Genomic DNA, 19,129 nt, shown 5'->3' with positions numbered 1-19,129 from the left:
GCAGCTGTCAACATTTTCTAGCCATAAAATAGTTTTGAAGGTTGGATTGATTCAGACAACTGAAGGCTTTGGTAGGAAATTCACTACAAAACTTTAGTCCAAAAACGCTCTACCATATCTTCATGCTTAAAGCAAAATGCCGGCATTTAAGTGGGCTGAGCTGTGGAAAAAAAAATGCAAATAATGTCAAGGGAGCCTGGAAGAACTCCATTACCTTGTAAGGTAACGTCCTTATCTGCACTCAGCAACATTATTCTCCCATTTCCAAACCAGCAAACACTAAAAAAAAGCAGTGTGTAAAAATCCGACATCTTTAATTAGATAAATTTTGAACTCCAGTGTCACAGAACCATAAAAAATAAATATACATTATGTTACAAAACTTTTCCAGTGTCCGAACATTCGAAAAATAACCACATATTAACAATATTGATCACACAGGCAGAACACAGGTGGAAAACAAGGACAAAGGCACCTTGTGATTGGTAAACATAACTTAAAAGTTTAGCTGCGATGACACATTTTAACTGAAAAATCCTGAAAAGAAAACAAGCAGAATCTTCACAAAAAGTAAAAAGTGGTCTTATAGTGCTTCAACATATCCATTCTTCTACTAGTGCTCTTGATCTGTCCAAATATGTTTGTAAGGCCTCCTAAATTGTTGAAGCTTGATGGAAAAAAACAAAAAAATCCATCCATGAAATCCTATTGGACTACAAATGTACCAACTTGTCTTTTTCTAGTCCTTTTTTTGCAATACATTCCAAGAGGGGAAAGTCTTCATATATTGAGTTTCTGCTCCCCTGCTTTTTTCCTTTGATGCATTTGGCACTCAGGTTCCATCACCGTATTCTCTTTTATTCCCTTTATTGTTCCTTTTTTTTCTTTTCCTTCCGCTGGGTAATACTGATCTCTGGAGGAGACAGACATGGGATGGATGTGGGTCTCCTGGTATTGGGTCTCCTCCTCTCACAATGGCGGGCTGGTCTGGATGTCCCTAACAGGTGAGATCGAAGTATCATTACATTACAGTGGTACCTTGACATAAGAGTGGTCTGACATACGAGCAATTTGAGATAGGAGTAAAATTGCATCTGCATCATAATTAAAGTTCATTTACATTTGTTTATGTTAAGTTACAAGCGCGTTGCCGTGCAAAAATTGTGCAAAAATTATCCCCCCTGCACTCAAAATCTGTATAATTTTAGTACTATTAAACATATTTTAGTAAAATTAAACCACTAGTTATGTGTTACTTTGTTAATAGATGTCGAATTAGCACAAATAAAACAGTTTTTCCAATCCAATATCCTGTTTTTTGGTGTTTTTTCAGAGGGTTGGAACAAATTAATTTGTTTTTAGTTCATTTCAATGGGAAATGTCTATTTTTCAATTGTTGCATGACGAAGAATCAGTGAAATAAGAGAAAATACTCACTCTGAATCAGTGCCATTGGTGCCGTTGACTGTCCCCGACTTCAAGTGCATGGCGACCCCGCCATTAGTGTCGCGGTACACGCCCGCCGGCAACGTGCCGCCGACGCCAATCTGCGGCCGAGGTGCGAGGGGTGGCTTGACCAGGGACCCGTTGCCCTTGTTACTGGGGCGTTTGCCGTCGTTGGAGGCCGACGAAGGCTGACGGGACGGCGGCCCCATGATGTTGACGGGGGACGGGGACGTGGCTGTGTTGTAATTCGGCGGTGGCGAAGTTATGGTGGGGGAGTTGTAGTCGCTCAGCTTTTCCCGGAGACGGTTTTTCATGTTTTTGTCGCTTAGAGGTGGCGGGTAGCTGATTTTATTCTTCAGGATGCCTGAGAGGAACAAACACAGTCACACACCGTCTTGAATCTGTCAATATTCCGTGACCGGACGTTTGGTCGCCGGTCAAATGTACTTAGATATTAAACAGTACTTAGATATTAAACAGTACTTAGATGTTAAACAGTACTTAGATATTAAACAGTACTCAGATATTAAACAGTAGTTAGATGTTAAACAGTACTTAGATATTAAACAGTACTTGGATATTAAACAGTACTTAAAAATTAAACAGTATTTAGATATTAAACAGTACTTAGTTTTTGAACAATACTTAAATATTAAACAATATTTAGATATTAAACAGTACTTAGATATTAAACACTACTTAGATATTAAACAGTACTTAGATATTAAACAGTACTTAGATATTAAACAGTACTTAGATATTAAACAGTACTTAGATATTAAACAGTACTTAGATATTAAACAGTACTTAGATATTAAACTCTCTCTCTTAGATAATAAACTCTCTCTCATGAATATAATTTTGAGAGCTGACTTCAACAGTAAACTCTCTGTCACCATTTTACCAGCGACCAAAAGACCAGCGACCAAACGTCCGAGCACCCAATCTTCTCATACCTTTCCTCTGCTCCGGTGGCTGGTTGCTATTGGTCTGAGCAGTTGGCGTCATAGCCTCATTGGCGCGTCCGCTAGCCTGCTTATCTCCATCCTGAGGCGATTCTCCATCCCGGTCAACCATGTGGTTGATCTTGTTCTCCGGATGGAGCTCCACGTTGACCTTGGTCTCAACCCTTAGCTTTTCCGGGGCGCTGGGGTCTTCGCTATCGCTGGCCGTCATGGCATCAGTTGGCCAGTATGGCGCCACGTGGTTGGACACCGAGTCCACCGGACCTCTACCCTTAGGAGTGCTATGAACCGGCTGTCTTTCATTGTTCCACTTGGGCTTGACGTCCACATCGTCGTCTTCGCTGTCCGATGAGTGGGATGACGCGTAGGAGGAGCTGTTCTCGTCCAATGAAAGCTCGCTGTCTGTGTCGGAGTCTGACAGATGGGTCGTTCAGTGAGTTGAAACGTTAGTTCTAGTGAATTTTAAACAAACTAACCGTCTGCCTTGGAGCCACTTCTGTGGAACAGAGGCCCGTCCAGATCAGTGTGTCCTTTAGCCACTCCTGAAACGACGCTAGGCTTTTGTCCAGACTCCTCCCTGCTCAGGTGGAGAAGCAAAAAACATTCCGGAATGATTCACGTTGTGACAAACAATTCTTGCGTCCAATCTTCACCGCTTGTAACTGAGAAGAATTTGACTGGAGGACAATTCCATGCAAGCGTGTAAGTCATAAATTCCCATCTAAGCAGTTATGCTTCCATCTCATGCAAACATCTAGCCAGATTTCTTGCCTCCAGAACAAGGCGGCACGCCACGTCGCCACCCCCATGGCAGCCATTAACCCCGGGGTCAGCTCACGTTACTCTGTTGACAGATTTACGAGCGCAGGCCAAATCTAATACCGGCTAAACATCTTCTAGAAAAAATGTATCGCCACTGACGGAGTGGATTTAAAAAAAAAAACTGAGGTACTCCACCTTGGATTGGTCGCCAGTTATTCAGTGAGTTGGCAAAAATGCTTGAAAGCTGCTATAACGGTACCTCGACATACGGAGCAATTTGAGATAAGAGTAAAATTTTGAGCATATTTATCTTGAGATAAGAGACAAATTTTGATATATGAGCAGACAGCGTCATTTAATTTTTTTTATGTTATATTACGAGCGCGTTGCCGTGTTTTAGGTGTTTTTTCCAAAGGGTTGGAACAAATTAATTCGTTTTTAGTTCATTTTAAATGGAAACATTTGTTTGAGTTACGAGAAAATCAACATACGAGCTCAGTCTCGGAACAAATTAAGCTCGTATCTCGAGGTACCACCGTATAGACAGCAGCGTACCCTCCACTTTCAAATGTAGTGGACGGCATGATAAATTCATTGCATGTATTTTAGTTCAGAGTTGGAAAATGTAGAAAAGATTTGGTGTAAAGAGGTGAACTAGTTAGTGTCACTCATTCATGCATCTAAATTCTAGAAGCGGCCATGCGGTCAGTTAGCGTGCTGTACCTCCTGAGTGCGTAAGCCAGGTAGCCATTGCGGCTCTTTCCTGACCTGAACGTGCTGTCCAAAGAGACGGTAGACTCGCCCATGGCCGCCCGGTAGATGGGGCCGTCGTCTGTGTTGTTGCAGTTGAGAGAACGCTGTAAAAAATGGTGAAATCAGCAAAAAAATAGGGTAGGAGATGGAGAAAAAAAGGCTAAAAGTGAGCCTGACTGTGAGTAAAGATGATCGCATGGTGCCTGTCTCCTCCGGGAGATTTTTCTTCCCTGTGAAGACGTTCTTCAAGTGCTTCCTGACGTCTTTGTTGAAGATGATGTGGAAGAAGAAGATGAAAACACCCTGTGGAGGTAAAAAAATACAAATAAATGTGCGTGTAGTGTCCTGATGGAGTGGTTTATGGTGTCAAGATCAACTCACCTGCAGACAGCTGAAACCAGCAAAGAGATAATGGAAGGTAAGCACGTCACTGTTGACTGCCATTAAACCTAAAAGCCAGGTGGCGCTGATGAGGAGCAGGAGGAAGAAGGCCATGCGAAGAGCTGGGCTAATATATCAAAATGGACAGGAAAATGTAAGTTGAATTAAAAGTTTATTTAAATTTGTTTATGTTATGTTACGAGCACGTTGCCGTGCAAAAAGTCTCTCCTCCCTTCAAAATCTGTATAATTTTAGTACTATTAAACACATTTAACTAATATTAAATCACTAGTTCTGTGTTACTTTGTTAACAGATGGCAAATTAGAAGAAATCAAAAAAAAATTCCAATCCAATATCCTGTTTTTGGTGTTTTTTCAGAGGTTTGTAACAAATTAATTTGTCTTTAGTTCATTTCAATGTGAAAAGTTCATTCGAGTTACAAGAAAATCATCATACAAGCTCAGTCCCGGAACGAATTAAGCTCATATCTCAAGGTACCACTATAGCATCTAATGAATTTACTCACATAGCGCCAGACTTCTCAACGGCCTTCTGTCTACGACCACAGGAGGCCTTTGCAGCCAAGATGAAAATAACGATGTTAACCTGCCAGAAGAAAAATAAAAAATAAGTTTGATCATTTTGTCCTCATTCTTTAAAAAAAAGAAAAGGATAAACGTACCAAGACGACAACAAAAATGGGTCCGGCAAAGCTCCAAATAAGCGTGTCATGCACTGACAGCCAACAAAAATCCGGGTTCCCGTAGCCTTGAGGGTCCAGTCCAACAGCCAGACCTTCATTTTTTTTGTTTTTTAAAGCACATTTTTGGTGGTAATGAGGTTAAAGGTCACAAGGTCAGAAATGGAATTTTCGCAACAATAACTCAACAACACAGAAAGGGACAATATATTATCAAACTTAGATGATAGTTGGCAATATTAAATGGAAGAAGTGATTCCATTTTGAGGTCAAAGGTCAGAAAATGATTTTTCTAATATAGTGGTACCTTGAGATACAAGATTAATGTGTTCCGGGACTGAGCTCGTATGTGGATTTTCCATAGAAAAGAACTAAAAACAAATAAAACGTTTCCCATAGAAATGAACTAAAAACAAATAAATTCGTTCCAACCCAAAACAGAATCATGGATTGAAAAAAAACATTTTAATTTGTTCTAATTCACCATCTATTAACAAAGTAACACAACTAATAGTTTAATTGTATACTAAAATGTGAATTTTTGCACGTATCTCAAGATAAATATTGCCCAAAATTGTACTCGTATCTCAAATGTCTCATATGTCGAGGTACCACTGTATAACAAATAGCCTGACACTTTGAATTTGGTTGCTTAGTCTCATAACTCCGTCCCACTACTCATTTTTACCTGTGATGACTGCCGGAATTCCCCAACCTATAGCGTAGTAGAACCTCATGTGTCCATGGTTAATGTTCCGCAGTTCGGTCAGCATGCGGTAGATGTGAAGGCCTTCCACAAACATCCATGCAAAGGTGCACATGTAGAAGTAGTGTAGCAGGATGGCTATGACTGTACACACAAACTATAAAAAAAAGCATCCATTCAGCAACATACCTTTCCATGACGTTATTCTCTGCACTTTGTCAAAAGAATTGCAATATAAAAAGATCACAGAGTCTGGCAGTTTGATAAATCACCTTGCAGATGGTCTGCATGAATAAACCGCTGTCAAATAGCGAAAAAAAAAAAACAATAACATTCCAACATCTCTGGCGTGAAATAGAGAAGTTCCATATAGTCAACAATGAGCCATTATCCCTTCTGGAGCTACAAAGAGTTCTTATCTACACCAAGGTAGACTAAAAGGACATTTAAATCCTTCCCTAATGCCTGTAAAAGACAACCTTCCCCCAAAAAAAGCACACATGGGAGAGATTTATCAGGTTGAATTAGAAAGCTTGCCTCAGGGCCCATTGCTTCTCGAGACAGGTACCAGTCGCAGCATGTCTCCACTTGGGGAGGTGTGTATGTGTATGTAGACTTCAAAGTATACCCACATCTTATGATCCCTTATGTGTCTACTGTAAATGTTCAGAGCTTTGACTATGATATTATTTCACAGTATTTTTTCTCACCGGGTTGTCCGTCTGATTGATACCGAGGAGGAAGACGAGCTCGGAAAAGAAGAGCGCCGCCACCAGGTTCCGGTGGATGACGTGAAGGTTGGAGTGTAGACGGCGAAGTAGGCAAAGTAGGATCAAAGTGAGCAGGAGCAGGAAAAGGGAGATGGATACGGTGGCGTAGGTGACGATTTTCAATGGGAGGACGTCGCCGTGCTGTTACAAAAGTTAGAATACAATGAAAAAAAAGACTCCAGGTCCCCTGTTGTGGTGCTCAGACGTTTAGTCGCCGGTCTTTTGGTCCCATTTGGTCGCCGGTCAAATGGTGACAGAGTTTATTGTTGAAACTAGCTCTCAAAATTATATTCATGAGAGAGAGTACTGTACTGTTTAATATCTAAGTATTGTTTAATATCTAAGTACTGTTTAATATCAAAGTACTGTTTAATATCTAAGTACTGTTTAATATCTAAGTACTTTTTAATATCTAAGTACTGTTTACTATCTAAGTACTGTTTAATATCTAAGTACTGTTTAATATCTAAGTACTGTTGAGTATCTAAGTACTGTTTAATATCTAAGTACTGTTGGAAACAGTAGATATTTAGATATTAAACTCTCAATCATGAATATAATTTTGAGAGCTGGTTTCAACAGTACTTAGATATTAAACAGTAATTAGATATTAAACAGTACTAAGATATTAAACAGTATTTAGATATTAAATTGTACTTAGATATTAAACAGTACTTAGATATTAAACAGTACTAAGATATTAAACAGTATTTAGATATTAAATTGTACTTAGATATTAAACAGTACTTAGATATTCAATAGTACTTAGATATTAAACAGTACTTAGATATAATACAGTACTTAGACATTATTCAGTACTTAGATATTAAACTGTATTTAGATATTAAACAGTACTTAGATATTAAACAGTACTTAGATATTAAACTCTCTCTCATGAATATAATTTTGAGAGCTGGTTTCAACAGTAAACTCTCTGTCACTATTTGACCGGCAACCAAAAGACCGGCAACCAAACGTCCAGTCACGCCTGTCATACTCATTACCTCTCTCTTGGATACGTCCATGAGCACAGCAAAGCTAGTCATGTGGTTACACTGGCAGCTAATATGGCTATTGTTCCTCTCGAGCACCTCACAGCCTTTTGAGGACCACCCGCCCGTCTCGCCGACCCTGAAAGCACAGCCACAAATTCAACACATCAGCAATGAAAGACACATTGAGGGAATTTCCAAGATTCTTTCTAGTCCATCATACGCAATGGAGTGGTTCCAGAAGACACAGACGGGCTTGGTCCTTTCCTCGGTCTCAAGTAGCGAGTACTCCAGAGTGATGGGAGGGTCCAGGACCAACGGGAGAGGAGGACCCTCGCTGTGGACTGTGGCACTCACAATTGCCGTGTTGATGACCGGGCGGTTCGGGACCCTGGAGAAATGGCAAAGGATGGAATTGGATCATTTCACTATCCATGGGCTGTTTACTTTTGTATTCCCTTCAAAATATTCCGAAAATGATGCACACAAATGTCCTCACAATAGGATAACGCACGACCACTTGCCAACGAGAAGTACTAAATACCCAGTGCTCGTAGATATCTGTTATACACGAAAGAGATGCGGCAAAAAACTGCCTTTCATGTCTTTGCCACCTTGCTTCATCATATCTCGAAATTTGTCTCTTATCTCGAGATAATTATTATTATTATTCGCTAGAAATTTTACTCGTATCTCGAATAGCCCGTATGTGACGTAACAACATTTATTTTTTGAAGAAACAATCAGAACAAGTCGCCCGCTACCTTAGACTCCTGCGATCCGGGTCAAATCTTTCCGGAAGCAGCCTCCCTAGCGATTTGCACACTATAACCACGGCAACCGGTAGATGAATTGGTGGTTCAAGATAGCGGCGGCTCCTGTCAGATGCTGCCGTGTAACCCACCACCAAGGGGGTCTCGGTTTGCATTGTGGGTGGCGTGGTGGGCTCTACAGATTCAGACAAATGCAAAAAAATTATGTCCAGATTAATAAAAAGTGCAGAACATGTACAACAGGGAATATTCTCGAGTGGTCTTCTTACCTTTGTGGAGTGGACGCAGTAAGTTGAAATATGGGAAGTGTATGGAGGACCCTAGATCGCCTGAATATTCTTCCTGGATGTCCTGGAAACGGGGGAATGTCGCTTTCTGGGGGTCCGACACATCCAAGTAGTCTACTGATAAAACTGGAGTAAGGAGAAAGAAGATTTAATCAAGAATAAAAGCTCCAATAAAGTGCGTTGTCATACTTACTCATGTTTTCTGTAACTATGGTGAAGGGTTTCAGGTAAGTTTTCCTGACATTCCGCGCAAGAGTCTTTGCGTAGTCCTCGAAATTTCTTAGTAGGTGAGCAGTACCGCCCTCTGTTTTCTGGATTTGATCCCAGTGCGCTTTAGTGTCCGGGTCTAGTATGGCACTTGTAGCTCGAACCAAATTCTAGAAATTGAATCATAGAAGTGGTAGTTCAGGAATTGCCATTTTTCTTATTAACAAGTCATAATCTCCCCTAACCTCGTTAAATTCTGCATCCCTCGCAGCGGTCAAGTCTAACCCCGTCTGCCGGCTCTCATATTGTAGAATGTGGTTCAATAGTCGGGCTGCCGTTTTCAGATCGTTGCCGTAGTAGGATTTGGTATCATTGGTGGCGCTGTGGAGTAAGCGGACCATTGTTTTGGAGCGTTCAGCGTCCATCCTGGAGCCGTTACGACGTAGATCTTCGTTCTGCTGAAGGGGAATTGATTTTTAGTGCAATTTTAGGTGAGGATGGACACTACTGAGTGTCATTTCTTTTACTTTTTGGAATGTAATTACCAGTTTTGTGAGCTGAGCGAAGGAGGCAGTGGTGCAGTTGAAAAGCTCAGGGGCGAGCCAGCCTTTCTCGTCACTGCAGTGCCGAATGGCAGTGCCTAAAACATTGAGTGATTGAGTTAAAATGTCACATTTTATCCGCTGTGGCATATCCTAATCTTTCCTGTACAGTGGTACCTCGAGATACGAGCTTAATGCGTTCCGAGACTGAGCTCGTGTGTTGATTTTCTCATAACTCAAACAAACGTTTCCCATAGAAATGAACTAAAAACTAATTAATTGGTTCCAACCCTCTGAAAAAACACCCAAAACAGGATATTGGATTGGAAAAACATTTGTATTTGTTCTAATTCGCTATCTATTAACAAAGTAATAAATAACTAGTGGTTTAATATGACTAAATGTGTTTAATACTGTACCAATGTACTACATTCAGTTACTTATTGATAAATGTAAATTATTTTTTACAGCAAATTTGCTTCATTTATCACTATCAAATCTGCTGGATTAACAAAGCTATGTTTCCTTATTTTCCTTCATTGCAGTGACAGAAGACTAAAAGATTGAAAGTCAGAGAACAAAATTCCCAATTGAGTCTGTTGCGACAACAAAAGGGTTGCCATGGCGACATTGGCGAACTATGTTACATATGCCAGTAAACGTGACTCACCAACAGATCCTTTGGGACAATTCATAGCGGCCGGGCGCCCGAATGGCGTCTTTGGCCACCAAATCCCGGCTTCAAACGCTTTAGGGCAGCCTTCATACACCACTGTGGAAAGAGAGTTTATGTCAGCCAAATGATTTCCACATTGACCGTCAATTCAAAGTCTGAGCACGTTTTATGAGGTCAAAAGCTGAGTGCCGTTGCTATTCTTCTTAGTTTTCTATTCAGCGCTACTGTATTGTGTAGCAGCTCTCTCACTGCCAAAAGAACGCTAGAGTCGCCTCTTCTGCTTGACTAGCCGTCAACAAAGACGGAAAGTTAGCTCGATTCCAGTACCAGCAGATGTGACTGACACAAGGACCATCCATCTTTGTTTTGAAACCATTGATTCAACTGATATATTCATATTGACATACCTTCACATCCATTGTGGGTGACCTCAGCAAAAGGGTTGTCACATTGGTTGCATTGGCGACCGATGACGCCACCTTTACAAGGGCACTGCCCGGTGACTGGGTTGCAGGTTCGAAACACGGAACCAGTAGCGAAGCACTCACAAGGATAGCAGGTGTCGCTACCTTCTGGGCGGTAGTGGTTCTCCTGATGTTAAGGATGTTGATTTAATAATTAATTGGAAAATAATTGAGTAGGGGAAAAAAGTACAGTGGTACCTTGATATACGAGTGGCCTGACATACAATTTGAGATATAATTAAAATTATAATACAATACAAACTCAAACAACTGAAAGTCAGTGTTGAGGTGGGGCAAAAAGAGCCGAAGTCATTAAAATGTTAAACAAAGTTTAGTGTTAGGTTTGATTAAACTTATTTTTTGAGTGTCTGCATCGTAATCCAAGTTCATTTAAATTTGTTTGTTATTTTTGAGTGCACTGCCGTGCAAAAACTACTATTCAATACATTCTAGTAATATTAAACCACTAGTTATGTGTTAATATGTTAATAGATGGCAAATTAGAACAAATAAAAATGTTTTTACAATCCAATATCCTGTTTTTTGTGTTTTTTTCAGAGGGTTGGAACGAATTACTTTGTTTTTAGTTCATTTTAATGAGAAACGTTTGTCTGAGTTGCGGGAAAATCGACATACGAGCTCAGTCCCGGAACAAATTAAGCTCATATCTCGAGGTACCACTGTACTCGTGATCTCACCTTGCAACGACACTCTCCAGTTGTCTTATTGCAGTCACTGCGAAAGCCCTTGCTTGTGTCACAGCCGCAGGGTCCACACATTGGACTTCCCCACCAACCTTGCGGACATGGCTTCTCAATCCTAGTTCACCACAAAAGTATAAAAAGGATATCTAAGTATCTCCAGTAAACATTCTTTAACTTGAATGAACCATTTTTATATGTAAACATTCAGAATGATGCAGGAGTGGTGGACAACACAGACTAAACACCTTTGAAAAACAAGTCATGCGGGACGGGGGCGGGGAGGTTCAACATCCTGCCTCAGACAGGAAGGGATATATGACGCCTTTCAATTGGGGGGGAGGTCTGATCTTTAAGGTGTTACAGTGGTACCTCGATATACGAGTGGCCCGACATACGAGCAATTCGAGATACGAGGAAAAATTTGGGCACTACTACTTCTCGTTGGCAAGTGATTGTGCGTTATTCTATTGTGGGGACATCTGTGTGCATCATTTTGGGAATATTTTTAAGGGAATACAAAATCAAACAACCCTCAATATTGACTGAAAGTCAACCTGGGAGAAGAAAGGTAACAAAATGTCAAACAAAATTAGAATTAAGTTTAGTGTTAGGTTGGATTAAATTTATTTTTGAGTGTCTGCATCATAATCCAAGTTCATTTAAATATGGTTATGTTATGTTACAAGCGTATTGCCGTGCAAAAAGTCTACCCTCCGCAAAACCTGTCTAGTTTTAATGATATTAAGCACATTTCAGAAGTATTAAACCACTAGTTACTTGTTACTTTGTTAACAGATGACGAATTAGAACAAATAAAAATGTTTTTTCCAATCCAATATCCTGTTTTTGGTGTTTTCCCAGAGTGTTGGAACAAATTAATTCAATTCTAGTTCATTTCAATGGGAAACGTTCATTTTTGTTATGAGAAAATCAACATACGAGCTCAGTCCCAGAACAAATTAAACTCATATCTAGAAGTACCACTGTATTTGCTTCTACTAACAACGAATTTGCTATCTCAAATGAATGACTTACTTATTTTCGCAGTACTGTCCATAATAGTTGTGCCCACACTCGCAAGTATAGCCATGCGAAGAACTTGGCTTGTGAGCGCAGGTAGAAACATGCTCACACGGGTTCAGCTGACATGCGTCGATGCACTCTTTACCGAAATAGCCTTTAAGACAAAACGTCATTCAGTGTTAGGCCTCTGTTTATTTATTCTTGGGATGTTGTGGCAGTCCATACCCGGGTCGCAGACACACGTGTGCGTTGTCCATTCCTCGCTGCAATGGCTGTTCTCAGGGCAAATGTTGGCATCGCATGGATCGGAAACGTCGCAGCCTTCCTCCACGCGGATTTTTAAGCCGCGAGACATGATGACATTGGCCAAGTTGGTAGCTGTTTCCCCCATTCGGACGCCCTAAGGGACAAAAGTGGAATCATATTTCACATAAATATTTGAATATATGCTAGAAACATGTACACTTACTTGTATGCAGCCAACAAATCCTTTTCTGACATGATTGCCCTCTCCAGGTAAACCTCCGACATGAAGTGTTTGGAGCTTTAAACCTGGCAGGTCGTTGCCAATCACGACAGACTTCTGTTGGAGAAAACAATATAGTGGTACTTTGACATACGAGCACCATGACATAGTAGCAATTCGAGATACGAGTAAAGTTTCGAGGAAATAATTATCTAGTGATACAAGAAACATTTCGAGATACGAGAAAGCCAGGTGGCCAAGACATGAGAGGCTGTTTAGGAGTCTTTTTTGCCGCATATCTTTAGTGTATAACAGATATCTACGAGTACTCGGTGGAGCATTGCATTTTTTCAGTGTTTTTTTCCTTGTCAGTCAGTGCGAATGGCGGAGCTTGTTCACTAATACGAGAGGAGTATATACTACTTCTGGTTGGCAAGTGGCCGTGCGTTATCCTATTGTGAGGACATATGTTTGCATCATTTTGGGAATATTTTGAAGGGAATACAAACGGAAACAACCCTCGATATTGACTGAAAGTCAGAGCGGAGGCGGGGCAAAAAGAACCAACTCAGTCAGGAGAAGAAAGGTATAAAATGTAAAACTAAATTAGAAGTAAGTCTAGTGTAAGGTTAGATTAAATTTATTTTTGAGTGTCTGCATCGTAATCCAAGTTCATTTAAATTTGTTTATGTTATATATCTTGTCACCGGCGCAAAAAGTCTCCCCGCTGATATTAATTGGAATTACGAGAATATCGACATTTGAGCTCAGTCCCGAAACGAATTAAGCTTGTATCTCGAGGTACCACTGTAACTCGAAGTTCTGGTATAAAGTTTAATACTGTCGTGGTCAGTTTTTTCTTTTGCTACCTTGTACATGCCATGGTCCACGGACACTGCAGCAACATATCTGATAGCCTTGCCCTCCTTCACACTCCTCAGCTCGACCAAAAGATGATGCCACTCCCCGTCGTTGACTCGAACTTGTGGGAAACTCAGAGACGCCACCATTTGTTCCTTTTGCAACACTTCCATTCGAACCTGTTGTTCGCTCACCTACATCGAGAGAAAGGTTTAAGAACAAAGAATAAACGAAGCTAGCGATCGGGTTCCCTGTGGCTCACCATGAGGCTGATGGTGGAGGAGGAGCCAGCGTTGGCTTGCATTAAGGTTCCCGCTGGTTGCCGGGTCCGGAACATGAGACCCATGTACCAGGGGATGGCGATGGTCACATCTGGCTCGGTCCACGACACCAGCGCTCTGCCGTCAAAGAACTGAGGCGAGGGCATCACTGTGGGCAACATTTGTGTGTTCAGTTTTCACCAGTACGAATCATTTCCCTGAACTTGACATAGGTATAAGTTCTTATGTATTAGTCCCTGGACCAAAATAATGTAAGACATAATTGCAGCACCACTGGAAAATGATAAATATCTGAATTTGTCAATTTATAGCATGGTCATAACATTTTATGTTCTTTTGTGAGTTTTTCACGGTTTTTTTTCTTGAAGTTCATTCATAGACGTCAAAATAAATAAATGTATACATAATGTATACTGGTGTATACTGGTGTATACATGTGTATACATGTATACACATGTATACACGTGTATACATGTGTATACATGTATACACATGTATACACATGTATACACATGTATACACATGTATACACATGTATACACATGTATACACATGTATACACATATACTGTACTTGCTTCTACTGTGTATACACATGTATACACATGTATACACATATAATGTACTTGCTTCTACTGTGTATACACATGTATACACATGTATGCACATGTATGCACATGTATGCACATGTATGCACATGTATGCACATGTATGCACATGTATGCACATGTATACACATGTATGCACATGTATACACATGTATGCACATGTATGCACATGTATACACATGTATGCACATGTATGCACATGTATACACATGTATACACATGTATACACATGATTTCACATGTATACACATGTATACACAAGTATACACATGTATACACATGTATACACATGTATACACATGTATACACAAGTATACACATGTATACACATGTATACACATGTATACACATGTATACACATGTATACACATGTATACACATGTATACCCCAGTAGAAGCAAGTACAGTATACATGTGTATACATGTGTATACATGTGTATACATGTGTATACATGTGTGTACATGTGTGTACATGTGTGTACATGTGTGTACATGTGTATACACGTGTGTACATGTGTATACACGTGTATACACATGTACACACATGTACACACATGTACACACATGTACACACATGTACACACATGTATACACATGTATACACATGTATACACATGTATACACATGTATACACATGTATACACATGTATACACATGATTTTTGCGTTGTCAACAATTTAAACAAGTACTTTTGGGCTTGCGCTAACCTTGTTCACAGTTCTTGCCTCCATACCCCGTTGGACAGTCACAAGTGTACGTGTTCCATTTGCTGACACACACGCCTCCATTTAGACACACACTCGGTGTGCAGAAGTTTCTTTTTGCAGGACACCCTGAAGTGTGAAGCAAAAACAGAAAGTTAAGGTCGCAGCCTATTCACATGACAACAAATCACTGCTCAATTCTAACCTGCAGTAGTGCCATTATTGGCAATATAACCCGCCATATCAACAGGCCTATTATCGATACTCAGGTTCCTCATGCATCCTGCAAAGTCTCGGTTCCGCACGGGGAAATCCTCAGGCAGGTTAGGAACGCCTCCGAGTAAAAGGGGGCCAGTCAAATCCAAGGACCTTAAAGGAGATCACGAAAAAAAGATTTTCTTTCCGAGAAAAAAGCCAAATGAGGTAAAGTTCAAGAAAGGGCAGTGAAAACACGCAACAGCTTTTGTGGGATTTCAAAGAAAGTCTTAAGCTCTGAATGCAGGATGTGTTCACATAAACAGTGCGTTTTTAGGGTCAACATTGACTTGGGAAATAGGGTTTTTTGTTGTTTTTTTACTTTTTCTGGCCGGTCTGCGTTCCCTGGGCTGCACACGAGTAGTTTCCGATCTGCTTTCCGAAGCGAATCGCCATGGATATGTCGCAGTCGTCCACAGCAACCACAGCTACTTTCTCCTCGGAGGGTCCATGGGGGATTCCCAGACGCCCGATATTTGGCTAGAAAATAAGTTTTGGAAGTTAAATGACATGAAGACATTAGCTGCCATTGTGATCCATGTTTATCGACTTCAATGTCGCTGAAACACAATCATTCGTTGAACAAATAAACCCATTGTTACATTTTAGTTCTCACCTCCCAACTCCAAACTAGGCTAATACCCAAATAACTAAAATGTGGATCAGCTTAGAAAATCATCCGAGCAAATCCCTTTATTTTTTAATTTTCTTTAATAATATCAAACATGAGAAGTTTATGAACAATACAAGGTTGTCGGTAGGGTTTAAAACGACACGTTTCAAGTAATAGGATTGGTTAATATGTAATAAATCATACAGTAGCTCCATTCTGTTAATTCATGTAAGAAATGATGTGGGAAAGGTCAAAAAGCTAAAGTGAGCAACATGGCCACTACAATTTGGAGTACAAGAAAAGACATTTGACAAGTTGACAAACTAGGACGTGGGTACCTTGACATACGAGCAATTTGAGATACGAGTAAACTTTTGAGCAAATATTTATCTTGAGATACGAGACAAATTTTGAGTTCAGACCACCTAAAGTTTGGGAAATGGAATATGACAGTAGTTGTCAAAAGTACAAATAAATTACCTTATTTTAGTGTGGTGTTAAAACACTTTATATCGTTGCTTTAATCATCACTTGAAAATGAATGGAATAGTAAAGTTGAATTTCTTAAGTTTATGTAAAAAAAAACAACTAAATGAAACAACTGAAAGTCAGCTTTTCCAAGAAAAAGATAAATCTAACGGTGTATAAAGTTATACCTTGCAATAATTTGAAGCACAACATTTTCTCACATATATTGTCAGGCTTTTTTTCCCTCTCTTATTTACCCTCCCGCTAACTGGGAGGAGTTAAAATTCCCTTAGGTGTCGTCTCCAGGGGCGATGGGCCTGCCACAGCCATGGTGACGCACTTGATCCCCCCCAGGCTAACCACAAAAGACGAGGGGGTGCCGGGTTCTCAGTGTGGAAAAGATATCAAGAGATACTCACGAAGCTCATCTACAAGTACATTCGATTCCACTCACTGAAACCATCATCTTCTTGTCAAGGTGATGATTTCCCTAAGTCGCCTAAAGCCAGAATTAAGAGGAACTAAATCTGCAAAAAGCAGACTAAATTTCAATCCAAACTGATCCAATCTTGTCCAAAGAATGAAGGACTGAAATTGTTTTTTTTCCCTGTTTTTGTACAGTGGTACCTCGAGATACGAGCTTAAATTGTTCCGGGACTGAGCTCGTATGTCGATTTTCTTGTAACTCAAACGAACATTTCCCATTGAAATGAAATAAAAACAAATGAATTTGTTCCAATCCTTTTAAAAAAAAACACCAAAAACAGGATACTGTATTGGAAAAACATTTTTACTTGTTCTAATTCGCTATCTATTAACAAAGTAATAAATAACTAGTGGTTTAATATGACTATAATGTGTTTAATAGTATTAAAATGATACGGATTTCGAGAGAGGGACGGAAACTTTTTGCACGGCAACGCGCTCGTAACATAACATAGACAAATTTAAATGAAATTGGATTACCATGCAGACACACTCAAAAATAAGTTTGCTCGTATGTCAAAGTACCACTGTTTTTATTATTATTTTTTAAATTAGATCTTAGCACTCCTTGGTAACTTATTAAGTCTTTAGCTACTATCGAAACCACTAGTCAAATGCATAGGACATCAACAAGTGATAAACTTAAAGTGACAGCCAAAGTACAAATCTCTCCTCCCCAAATGATCATTTCATGTCACTACACATACAGGTTCGAATGTAACACCGCTAGCGAAAACACAAAAACCCATATTACCTCATCTGCCCTGTGGCTGTGTAAAACTAGAAGTGTGAATTATTCACACGCACAAAGGGCTTTAATATCCCATGTTCAAACATATATGTTACCAGCGAGCCTACATTTGTTCATACCTGTCAACCTCGACCAATTACTCCAAAAAAATCCCAAACTAAAGTTGTTATATGGCCTACACAATTTGAAATGATCAAAAAAATGTATAAAATATGGGAAAAACATAAGTTAACAGGTATTTTTGTTCCCAACCAATGTTGGCTTTCAAACAGGCCCTCAAAAAAACTCAAATGTGTCAAAACTAAAGGAACAATAACCCTAACCTTTCCAGAACGACTTCTTAAGTGATTTAGTGAATCAGTTTGAAGATATAAGCCATTCATCTGATTCGTAAAATAACCAGATAAGAGCATTTCAGATATGTACAATCTCTGTTTCTGTTTGACTGCAATAAACACCCTCGTGTCAGAGATAAGAAATGGAAGTGGAATGGTTATAAAATGAATACGACTCACTACAAGGTAAAAAGAAGGAAAAGACAAAAGGGAATGGTGTTAACCAAAAAAAAAAAGTCTGTCAACAACTTCACAACAACACCAAACCACCAAAAGCAACCACTACAGCAATTACAGAATCCACCAGTGAGGACTACTCAAGAGGTCAAAGGTTACCTCCTTCTGCATTAGCTCCAGCCAGGCAGTATACAGCGGTAGCCTCACAAGCCCACTGGAGTCCACCAAACTCCCCCCGTCCTGGTCCAAGAGAGAGACACCACACATTAGATAGACCTTTGTGTCCAACTCAAAAACAACTGCTTAACTTCTCTGCAAAGTCCTTCAACACAACTTCATCCCAGCATTTTTACCTATCAGTTTTCATCATGGTTACACAACCTCTACTCAACAAGACTGTGATTTAAATAAATGACCAACTATTCATCTCAAATATCTTCTTTACGTTAAATAAGTCCGATTAAATGACAAGAAAACAAGAGGACAATTGAGTAAAGCAAAGGCCAGTACCACAAAAAGTAGCACACATACTAAATGCATAGGCTATATCTTAAGTATTTTGCACTACACTGTGAAGTCATTTAGCACATACAGTATGTTTTGGATGATTCAATGCCTGCCTGAAATGGCACGCATGTAAGAAAGAGCAAAAGGCCAGGAGAAGCAATAATATTTGGCCACTGTAGCTGAGTGATAAGACTCGGTGGTCCGTTTTGTTGAGGAATGTTGAGAAAAATATAGATTTAGTGATATAATCTTAATGTGTTGCGGGACTGAGTTCGTATGTTGATATTCTCGTAATTTAAGCATACGTTTCCGATAGAAATGATCTAAAAACTAATTAATTTGTTCCAACAGTCTGAAAAAACACTAAAAACAGGATATTGAATTGGAAAAAAAAACATTTGTATTTGTTCTAATTCGCCATCTATTAAGAAAGTAACACATAACTAGTGGTTTAATATTATTAAAA

General features: G+C 39.7%; 1 protein-coding gene across 1 annotated transcript in view; it reads right to left on the bottom strand.

The window, feature by feature from the left end:
• Positions 1 to 303: 303 nt before the first annotated feature.
• celsr1a (cadherin EGF LAG seven-pass G-type receptor 1a) overlaps positions 304 to 19,129 on the bottom strand; it is a 43,820-nt gene continuing 24,994 nt past the window's right edge. Inside the window, exons 7-35 of the mRNA XM_077709461.1 lie at positions 15,649 to 15,806; positions 15,277 to 15,440; positions 15,075 to 15,200; positions 13,742 to 13,908; positions 13,488 to 13,673; positions 12,622 to 12,735; positions 12,378 to 12,552; positions 12,165 to 12,306; positions 11,124 to 11,244; positions 10,369 to 10,552; positions 9,956 to 10,057; positions 9,289 to 9,383; positions 8,989 to 9,198; positions 8,730 to 8,913; positions 8,519 to 8,662; positions 8,241 to 8,424; positions 7,700 to 7,867; positions 7,489 to 7,615; positions 6,425 to 6,625; positions 5,697 to 5,871; positions 4,991 to 5,103; positions 4,835 to 4,914; positions 4,308 to 4,434; positions 4,104 to 4,229; positions 3,897 to 4,030; positions 2,888 to 2,988; positions 2,403 to 2,825; positions 1,438 to 1,810; positions 304 to 997 (exon numbers count right to left, since the gene is read on the bottom strand). Coding sequence (XP_077565587.1) covers positions 970 to 997; positions 1,438 to 1,810; positions 2,403 to 2,825; positions 2,888 to 2,988; positions 3,897 to 4,030; positions 4,104 to 4,229; positions 4,308 to 4,434; positions 4,835 to 4,914; positions 4,991 to 5,103; positions 5,697 to 5,871; positions 6,425 to 6,625; positions 7,489 to 7,615; positions 7,700 to 7,867; positions 8,241 to 8,424; positions 8,519 to 8,662; positions 8,730 to 8,913; positions 8,989 to 9,198; positions 9,289 to 9,383; positions 9,956 to 10,057; positions 10,369 to 10,552; positions 11,124 to 11,244; positions 12,165 to 12,306; positions 12,378 to 12,552; positions 12,622 to 12,735; positions 13,488 to 13,673; positions 13,742 to 13,908; positions 15,075 to 15,200; positions 15,277 to 15,440; positions 15,649 to 15,806 — 4,632 coding nt within the window. The 3' untranslated portion in view covers positions 304 to 969. The remainder of the gene's footprint in view (positions 998 to 1,437; positions 1,811 to 2,402; positions 2,826 to 2,887; positions 2,989 to 3,896; positions 4,031 to 4,103; positions 4,230 to 4,307; positions 4,435 to 4,834; positions 4,915 to 4,990; positions 5,104 to 5,696; positions 5,872 to 6,424; positions 6,626 to 7,488; positions 7,616 to 7,699; positions 7,868 to 8,240; positions 8,425 to 8,518; positions 8,663 to 8,729; positions 8,914 to 8,988; positions 9,199 to 9,288; positions 9,384 to 9,955; positions 10,058 to 10,368; positions 10,553 to 11,123; positions 11,245 to 12,164; positions 12,307 to 12,377; positions 12,553 to 12,621; positions 12,736 to 13,487; positions 13,674 to 13,741; positions 13,909 to 15,074; positions 15,201 to 15,276; positions 15,441 to 15,648; positions 15,807 to 19,129) is intronic.

Source organism: Stigmatopora nigra, chromosome 23 (genome assembly GCF_051989575.1).
Source record: "Stigmatopora nigra isolate UIUO_SnigA chromosome 23, RoL_Snig_1.1, whole genome shotgun sequence".
Lineage (NCBI taxonomy): Eukaryota > Metazoa > Chordata > Actinopteri > Syngnathiformes > Syngnathidae > Stigmatopora > Stigmatopora nigra.
This window is presented reverse-complemented; position numbering and strand designations above follow the sequence as displayed.